This window comes from Propithecus coquereli, unplaced genomic scaffold (assembly GCF_000956105.1).
Source record: "Propithecus coquereli isolate 6110/MARCELLA unplaced genomic scaffold, Pcoq_1.0 Scaffold214, whole genome shotgun sequence".
NCBI classification, from domain to species: Eukaryota; Metazoa; Chordata; class Mammalia; order Primates; family Indriidae; genus Propithecus; species Propithecus coquereli.
The window spans coordinates 5,002,630-5,012,541 of NW_012146523.1; the positions used below are offsets into that span (position 1 = coordinate 5,002,630).

At 33.7% G+C, this 9,912-nt stretch overlaps 1 protein-coding gene across 1 annotated transcript in view; it reads left to right on the top strand.

Annotated features, from left to right (window-relative positions):
• Nucleotides 1–7,835, top strand: part of ZCWPW2 (zinc finger, CW type with PWWP domain 2) — an 80,502-nt gene extending 72,667 nt beyond the window's left edge. The window contains exons 7-8 of the mRNA XM_012644548.1: nucleotides 4,228–4,352; nucleotides 7,545–7,835. Of these exons, the coding sequence (XP_012500002.1) occupies nucleotides 4,228–4,352; nucleotides 7,545–7,706 (287 nt within the window). The 3' untranslated portion in view covers nucleotides 7,707–7,835. The remainder of the gene's footprint in view (nucleotides 1–4,227; nucleotides 4,353–7,544) is intronic.
• The last annotated feature ends 2,077 nt before the right edge of the window (nucleotides 7,836–9,912 follow it).

Consider the following 9,912-nt stretch of genomic DNA (forward strand, 5'->3'; position numbering starts at 1 on the left):
CTCTCCTCTCCTCTCCTCTCCTCTCCTCTCCTCTCCTTCTAATACTTGCTAAGTTAGGGTTCAGGAGGAGAGCCAATTATGTGCAGTTACTTTCTCTCTCAAAGTGTCAGTGTCCTCATCAGTGAAAAAGAGATGCAGTACAAGATCTCATATCCAACACGGACAGGACCTGTTTCTCTGGAAATTAATAGAAAAAGCTGAAGAATCATTAAATAATTTAAACTGTACGCCCATGGCTGTGTAAAGATTTAATCTAAGCAATAAGTTTTTGTAAAGTATGTCTGTAGTTTTGGGAAAATTGCTACCAGGAATATCACGTACTATAATTTTATTTGTATCGCATCTATAACTCATTTCTTTTCAGTGTTTAGGGACAGGAAAATTCATCTATTATGATGAAATGATAAGAGCAATAATAATAATGATAACCAACACCTTTAGCAATTACTATGTGTTTTCATTGTTCTAAATATTTCATATATATTTGTTTATTTAACACAAGACCTACATGAGGTAGATATAGTAGATATTATGTTATCTCCTATTTTATTGATGGGGAAACTAGGCCCTTAAGAGATTACATGACTTTTTCAGCAACACAAAACTTATTAAAATTAATCAAAATGTGGAGCTATTTCCTTGATTGTTTTATCAGGAATCTTAAAGGTAAATTTATGGGTATTTCGTACAACATTGGTAGTTTGTCTACGCATTTTTAAATTTAATTATTGCCCTTTGCATCCTCCTTAATGAATTGATTTGGTTTCTTTTAGTCTTTTGAGTTTTTGTTGTTTTTTTTATTGTTTTACTGTTTTCTGTTGGTAAATACTTCATTCTTTGGGGGGAAATAGACTATAAAAGCTTGAATAAATAAAATATTGACGTATCACCCAGGACTAACTAATAATCCACTAACATTCATTATTAAATTAGCAAAGGATATGTTTATCACCCACAGAGACAGGTAAGCTTGGAAGACACTGGTTAAAATAGGAAAGGCCTAGATCATAGGGTGAGCCTGAGAGGAACCATGAAGGCCCTGGGACCTGGGTCTAGGAGGTGGAAGCAGTGATAGGGAAAAAGGTGATATCTTGCTACTCAAGACAAACTTTGCCCACTAACTCTCGGTTTCGGATCTACCTTTAACTTCTAGTTTAAAAGGTGGGATTCGCCCTCATCTTCCTTTCCTGAAAAGCACCATGCCTCCTATTTTTCTTTGTGTCTCCAGGAACAGTTTCTGTCTTCTTTATTACACCTCAACCTGTATTTTACTATCTCTACATTTAAATTGTAAGCACACAGGAGGAGTGTTTGTGTTTACTTTAAAACAAAAGCCAACCAAGGACTTTTTCCTCCTTCATCTATTAAAATACCTTCAGAATTTCAACATTGAAATAGCCCTGCAAATTTACTTAAGATTTTGTTTTTCAGTGCCAGCTTTGGGTTAACCAAGCCAGGAGCCTCTATATAGGGGAGGAAATACCTTCTTAAACATTTAATAGAAAAATAGAGATCAAAGAAAACTCCATAAATGTACATTTGAAAGTTTTTTAAATAGTGACTGATTTATTGAGACAAATGGTGAGTTATTTCTTATCATAAATGGAAATATAACACTGATTTATTTTATATATATTCATTTTTAAAAGCCAGATATGAACTTAGCGTTAGAGATACTTTTTCTTTTCTTTCTTTCTTTTTTTCTTTTTTTTTCCCTCTGAGTGATGGAACAGCCATAATGCTGCCACTTTACTCTCAACAACAGATTGAAACAAGTCAGGGAAACTGCAAGATAATCAGTATTGATAGAAGATGATTGGTCATGAAATCATCAAGGGCATTCATTTTATCCCTATCTTTGGAGGATATCATTGACCAATTTTGATAACCTAGTTTGTAGATTACAGTAACTGCTATTTCTTGAGAATTATTTTTGAACTTCACTTTACAATATAGGAATACCCAAAGCAAACCTTCCATGGCTCTGGAAGCAGAGTTTGACATCAGTCAAGTTGGTGTTATGAACCCTGGTTGATTCATGAAGTCATCCATTATTTTGTCTACCCTTTGATCAAAAGGCAATGTACATATTTTTCCAGATCACTTGAAAACAGAAAGCCTACAATACCATTTGGCAATGACATCCGTTATTATAAATTGATTGTATTTTAGCCTAGTGTTAGAAATATAAAGATGTTTATTTGTCATTTTTCATTCACAACATAGCTCAAAATCCATCTTCTCAACAGTGCATTAAATGTCAGTACCAATTTTCATAGGTCCAGAATATAAAGTAGGAAAATATAATATTTGTGAGTGGGACTGGGGAATCTATGTGAAGATAACCACAAATAGTCGTTTATTAAGTAACAGGTTACTAAATAAGAAAACTTATCTTAAAAAAGGGGTTAATTTCTTTAACAAAAGTACTTCAATAAAAATATACATTCCGTTAGAAAATTCTGATTCAGTAGGCATGGAGTTGTATCCATATTTTTAAAAAAAATCTCCAGGTGATTATTATGTCCACCAAATTTTGAATACCACTGTTCTAGAATATAGCACTCTGTACTCTTTGTTCTTAGAGTATAGCAGTAACCCTAGAATACAGATCTATGTGGATGCAACTAACATGTTAATTTCAGTTTTTGTTTGCTTGTTTTTTAAACATGGGAACTTGTTCTAAGGTAAGCAGTGGCTTATCTGAAAGCTTCTTCCAAACTGTTTTGAAAGACATTTTCCATAGAGAAAACTTAAGATTAGCTGGGAAGACATGATGGCTAGGAAGGCTTATTTTCTTGAGTTCCTTGCCCTTACTAGTTACACAATAAATATTTGTTGATTGAATATGAAAGTGCCTGGGGCAAGCAATAACTATTGACAGAAAAATTATTTTTGTAGACAAAAATATATTGCAAAAAATATAAACTAAAAATTGGTTTTCTAGTACTGTAGTGACAACCAAGAAAAGAAAACCTTTCTATTTCATAACCTGCCATGACTTTATTTAACACTATTATTTAATGATTATTTTGTCAGAATTTTTAAATTTCCTTTTTGTGTCCTATTTCGGTATATGCTCATGTTCCATGAACTTTCAGCTGCTCTACCTGATGTGATTGTTGGTGACCTGCTGTTGAATAGCAGATAATAGAAGGTGGTTTGTTAGATTTTAGTAATCAGAGTAGAAGATGAAGGGGCATGTACTCCTGGCCTTTCTCTCTGAATTATGTTGTTTTTGGAATGGCTTCTTAGATGCTCCATCTGTATCTGGTACAGGGCAGCAGGCCACATGTGGCTTCCTCTCTTTGATCTTTGCTTCAATAGGCCTTATATCAAATGAAAATGTTTGTTTTGTTTCAGTCAAGAATTCAAATGCATACTGTTAATCAGTAGTTGAATCTATAGAGTTAAAATAGGCTTTTATTTCTTTGGTGGGAGATACAATTTTATCTCAGTAAATTCAATGAATTACCAGATTTTTTGCCTACTTATATATTTATGTCATAGTAGCATAAATAAACTTTTGTTAATGAAGTATTTTTTTTAAATATCAGATTAGGTAATTAAGCTGTGTCGCCATTTGGTTTAGGAATGGACTAGCTTGTGTTCAGCCTAGCCACTTAATTATAGTACTTTTCCTTTTAAACAGTAGTTTTAATAGTCTATAGTAAGGATTGGCAAACTGTGGCCCATAGGCCACCAGCTGCTGCCTGTTTTTGTCAATAAAGTTTCATTGGAACATAGCCACTTTCATTTGTTTATGTACATGTCAATGATTTGTACTACAACAGCAGAATTGAGCAGTTGTCACGGAGACCATCTGGCCTACAAAGCCTGAAATATTTGCTCTCTGGACCTTTACAGAAAAAATTTTTTGACCCCTGGTCTATAAATAACAATTTATTTTGGTGCCCTTGGCCCCCAATTTTAAAAAAATAAACAACGAAAACTTCTAGTAAGCTTTTGATATTTCCCTGCTACTTTATAGTTTATACATAGCAAGAATATAACCTATGTGTTTCAAGGAAGAATTATAAAAGGTTCACCTTGAAATCCATAATAATTTTGATCGAGTGGAGCTCCTATGTGAAAACTATATGAAATTTTTATGTTTTATCTCATAGCATTTAGAAGATTTCTTCTTTCTGGGTAGTTAAGATTATAAATTAGATTGAATAAATTAAGAAGTAGCATTTTTTTACTATATTAATGATATTTCTTTAGTTGTCTCTGAGACTGAAGTTTTACTGAAAGAGTTGGAGCAAATGCTACAACAAGCACTAGAGCCCACAGCAATACCGGATGAATCTGAAGAAGAAGATGGAGACAAAATAAATGCAGGAGAAAAGGTAGTATTGATAATTATTATCAGGCCTAAACAGTAACTTCAAATTCTTTAAATAGCAGAATTTGTTCCTGGTTGTACATTTTAATTATATGGAAAACCATTTTCTCATCTGAAATTTGAGCCTTGATTATCATGAGGTGAATAATAAACTAGTAGCCTGTTCAGAAATCAAAATACATCTATCAGTGTTTGAAAATAAATCTGTGTTTAAGCAGAAGAGTTCTTTTAATATTAGATCTTTGGGATTGGAATGGAGAAAGATGGTGGGGACTCACTGTAGCTGAGGTGGGCCACTACACAGAGACCTCTCCCCTGCTGATCTTTATGGTCAGGAGAAGGGGCCAGGATAACAGCAGCTCACTGGAAAATCTGCCCTGTCTGGGTCATGCACCAGGCTAACCTCTACAGGGACAAACCTCATCATCAACATACTGGAGGTAGAATTTTTCATTGGAATAAGTTTCACCATTTGTATCTAGATTGGTCCTTTTTTTTTTCTTTTGGCTTTCTGTGTTGGACTTAGAAAGACCATCTGTGCTTACTTCATTCAATGCCTCTGCAAGTAAAATGAGAGTTTATGGTATAAGGCCTGTGTCATTAATACAGAGCAGCAATGGGATAGGTTTGAGAAAACAGACACTTCCATAAAGTGGTGCAGCTGTTCTCTAACTAGGAAGAAAAATGGCAGTAAGGAGTTGTGTGTATCTGTAAGGCTTTATTCATTCATTCATTCATTTAGATGTATAGTGAGCCTGGAGTCAGGAGAGCATATGGACTCTGGCTTTGGAATATAATGCCCGTGTCCCAATCCTGGTCCTGCCGATAATGACTTGTGTAATTTGGCAAAGTTGCTTATCGCTTGCCTCAGATTGATTGTTTTGAGTATTAAATATTAATAATATAAACCAGGAAAGGTGTATTGCATAGAAATAGACACCTAAGGTTAGCTATTATTATGGGTAAGAATTGGCAATGGCAGTTGCTAAAGAGAATAAGTGCTAAGATTTTCTTACTTCATCTCTCTTTTCCCACATTTACACTTTGAGCAACTACCTATCACTAAGTCTGTTTCTTCTCAGATGTAGAAAGGATGGATTTATAAATGGATGAGATGGTTTACACACTTAGGCAGACTGCCCCCAATTGCATGATTTTATTCAGAACTTCAACAAAAATAATGATGATTCTTAAACACCTCTTTTATTGAGTTAGAAATTAAGAAAATATATAGAATTTACCATTATGGAGATAAATGTGTTAAAAGAAAATAAAATTAATGTTAAAAACTCCTATTGAGTTGAAAAGGATGATAGTTTTCTTAATCAACACCAGCAGTATCAAATTTTACCTGAATTTGCATGGGTTATAAATGCCATTTTTCCAAATAGGGTTTCTTTCTAAAAAAACTTGTTTTCTATATAGGGGTCTTACCTTTTATAGAACAAGATCTATAGATTGGTTACATACATCTTGTATAAATATAATTAATATACAAATTATTCTTTTCTAGGAAACGTGTGTTTTGTTTGAACACCATATGGTTTTGTGCAGTGTTTTTTCAGTGTTAGCAGTTTGTCTTTTCAAAAATACAGCCAGGATGGTTTTTATAGTGATGTCCTGGAGCTTTTACAGCCACAGAATTGGCTTCTATTTTGCCATTATAACTAGTAACTTGATAGAATAGAAAATTACTTCTGGTTTTTATTTCTTAAAATAAAATACAGTGTTTTAATCCATCACTAGGCAGAAGCATGCTTTTTGTTTTAGATTCTTGTATTATTTATACTTTCAAAAGGCATTTAGGAATTGTAAAAATTAACCATTTTAACTTGCTGGTAGGCAGGTGAGGGCCTCCTGCTGACTGGCTCTTCAGCCACTCTGTATACTGAGCTTTGTAAATCTGGCATTCATGCCGGGTTCAGAACATTTAGTGATTTGTTCACTTTTAAATTAGGAGAATAGCAATGAAACCAACTATTAAGCTGGAGCAATTTACAGTTTTAAAGTAAAGAAATAATAACCCTCTGGGATTTTATTTATTTATTTTTAGTCATTATAAAGAGTTAATATGGCTTCCAAAGCCAACTCCACTTAAAACCGGAGATGTGTTTTGTTTTTAGAAGAAAGTGCCCTCCTATAAGCTAACATGTAAGAAAGAGCCACCTGATAATTTTTAAGTTCTGAGCATGTTGATTCTCTGAGCAGATAGTATATGAGCTATTTTCAAAGTTGTAAATTTGATGATGTTTTTATCATTCATTTCACCTGTGAGGTTTCAATTTGATTACTCTCAAGTATTTACACCAATGGATGAGGGTAACAATGTGGAAAAAAGCATACACACATGGATAATCAAAACTCATTTCTATTTGTCATTGAAATGCTTTATGAGATTATTTTCCTCAGAAGAGTCACCTTCTTATTTATGTTCTTCTTTAGTTAATATTAACAATGGATGGCATGCCCTGACTTGGCAAGCAATGGGAAGAAATAAATTTTAGATTTTTATAAATCCACCTGAATAATTCACAAATTGAATAATCCATATGTAAATAAGACAGGGTTCACTGAATAATTATTTGTATTAAAGGTACATTTTTGATGTATGAAAATACTTATATAAACTACATGTATATTCTTTTTTCCCATTGAATTACATGGGAAGTTAACCCTACCATTAATGAACTTTGAAATTATAAATTCCATATATGTGTGTATCTATGTCTGTGTGTGGGTAGGTGTGTGCATTGTTTTCACCAGTGTCCTTTCCCACTAAGCTAGAAAAGACTATCACTATTTGTAAGTAATGCAGATGCTGTTGAGAAGATGACCACAGATAATGTGACTAAAACAGTTTTAGTCCCTATAGTCCCTATAACAATAATGTAAAAAATAAACCAATATAGAAAACTCACACAGAATTAAAATAATCATGTTTTTCCAAAGCATAAAATTAAAACTAAAACTGTATAATATTGAGGAATAAAAATAGGACCTAAATAATAACTTATTCATATACAAACACATTTACCACATATTATACCATATATGGTAATCATTATTTGAACATCAGAATAACAGAAAACTTTGTATAACTGATGTGACTTAAGGAATTACTGGCTACTTTATGTTTTATTCAAATAATCAAGTAAATTTGATGTCACTTTGATTAATTGTATGATTGTTTTTGCAGTTATCTAAATGCAACCCTGAAGCTCCTGCGAGCAGTCCATTTGAAAACCACTATGAAGAGGACTATCTTGTAATTGATGGTATAAAACTAAAAGCTGGAGAATGTATTGAGAATATAACTGACAAATTTAAAGAAATAGATGCTTTGATGTCTGAATTTTAGGGCATTATACATACTTTCAGAAGTTAGTTATGAAAACATTGGCATCTTCATATTTTCCCAAAGTCAAAAACTTAAAAATGTTTAACAAAATAGTTGCACATTATACCAAAGTTGATATTTGTAATAACTGTCTGCTTCACATTTTGAGAATGTCCATGGTTTTGGGAGCTAATCAAATGGTATTTAAGTTAATGTTAAAAATTTAGAATCAAAAAGCCCCTGATATTTGTATTTATGTATTTTTTCCTATTTTCCTGAATTTTAAAATATTAAATTTTATGGAATTTATCTCACAAACACAAGCTTTACAATGATTATTTAGGCCCTTTATTCAAAATAGCTGACTGTTAAAATGGCTGCCCAAGCTATTATAATTCTTAGAGATAATTCATATCTAATATACTTAGGGAATGTGTATTAGTAGTAGAATTAAACTTTTACAAAATAAAAGAAAATAATTTTTAAAATGTTTGTTTAATAGAGTTGAAACTTTTCTTACAAACAAAAATGTCAGTTGCCTCATTATATTTGAAGCAATCATTTCAACCATGGTTCTCCAAACTGGCAGCTTAACAAAGTCCCTGGGAGATTTTGGAAGATCAGAATGCTGGACCCTTCGCCACTGAATCAGTATCTCTGGAAGTATCATCTTGAGGATAGGAAAATGTAATTAAAAATGTGTAAAGAGAAGTTAAACATATTCACTATAAAATATACAACAATACAGAAAAATTAAAAGTATGTCATTCCTCAGCTATTTCCATGAACCCTTTTAGTGAGTGTCCTTCTAGATCTTGTTCTATGTAAATCAAAAGTGGGGCATTGACTCCTGTCTCTAGTTCCATCTCTGGTTTTCTCGATGCCTATCTCTGACTGGGGAAGTGGTGGAGGAAAGGGCATTCCAAGCACATAAAAACAACCCAAAGCTTGAGGAGAGAAAAAAACATGAGAGCATCTGGATTTGCTCTTAGTTGAATCAGCTGGAGTGATGTGTGATGGTGAGAAGTTAAGCCATAGCAGCTCAGGAGGGTGATGTTCGTAGGCCAAAGAGTTTACAGTGTATCCTGAAAACTGTAGGGACTAACTGAACAGTTTTCAATAGTGGAATCCTTTTTACGTTTCAGGAAGATCACACCAGCTGCAGTACGGAGAATGGAGTGAGAGGGAATAACCCTGGAGGCAGGGGATCAGTTAGGAGACTACTTCAGGAATTCTCTTGTGAGATTATGAGACCCTAAATTATGGTAGTACTGCAGTGGACAGAAGTAGATAGATTCAAGCTAAATTTACATAAGTGGATTATTAGGTTTTGGAGATTGAATATGGGGGAGAGCAAGAGAGAGGAATCAAGGACGACTCCAGGTTTCTGGTATTCACAATGCTGTTCTCTGAAGTAGCAATACATGCAGATTAGAAATGTAGGACACATATCACATCTGGGCCAAACTGCATTTCAATACCAAAGTGGCCAGTAATAGTCTCTCAACACATAATGTTTAAGTTCTAAGTGATATAAAACAGCAAAGGCTAAGGCCTCCACTTTTTCTTATAGCTGTGGAATAACCACAGCATTTCAGAAAACCCTTCTTCTTTTTCTTGGCAATATGATTTTATATTCACAGCATACAAGATGTCTCAAGAACTAATTGATCAAGCTTTTGTTACTGCTTAAAAACAAATATAAAATGTACTAAAATTGTATTTGAAAGGCTTAATCCACAATTTAAGTGTTTGATATAAAACCCCCATCTAGTAAATCAGTTAGATAACTTGCAGCTAATTCCTCTTGGTGGAATAGTCAGTACTTATCAAAGTCAGATTTCTTAGACAAGATACTGAAATTTCCAGACTGAATTTGTCTCTGCTATGATTTGACTTGTAGAAGTCTGGAATTTCCACTGAAGTCTTTGTTTACATGAGCAGCTGAGAATGATTTGAGAACAAACATTTGAGTTGGCTTTGTCTGCAGAGGACACTGTGGTCTATTTTCAAGAAGAGGTTGGGGGAACCTCTATTCATGATAGAATATAGGCTTTCAAATTTTGAGATAGAATGTACCCAGGAAATAGAATGAGTGAACCAGGAGCCATGAACCAACATTTCTGTCCTCAGGGCTAAGAATCATGCCTCGTTGGCAATTCCCTTCTGGTAAATGTCCCATGTTCAGAGGCAAGCCATACACCAGGGCATACCAGTGGGACTGTGG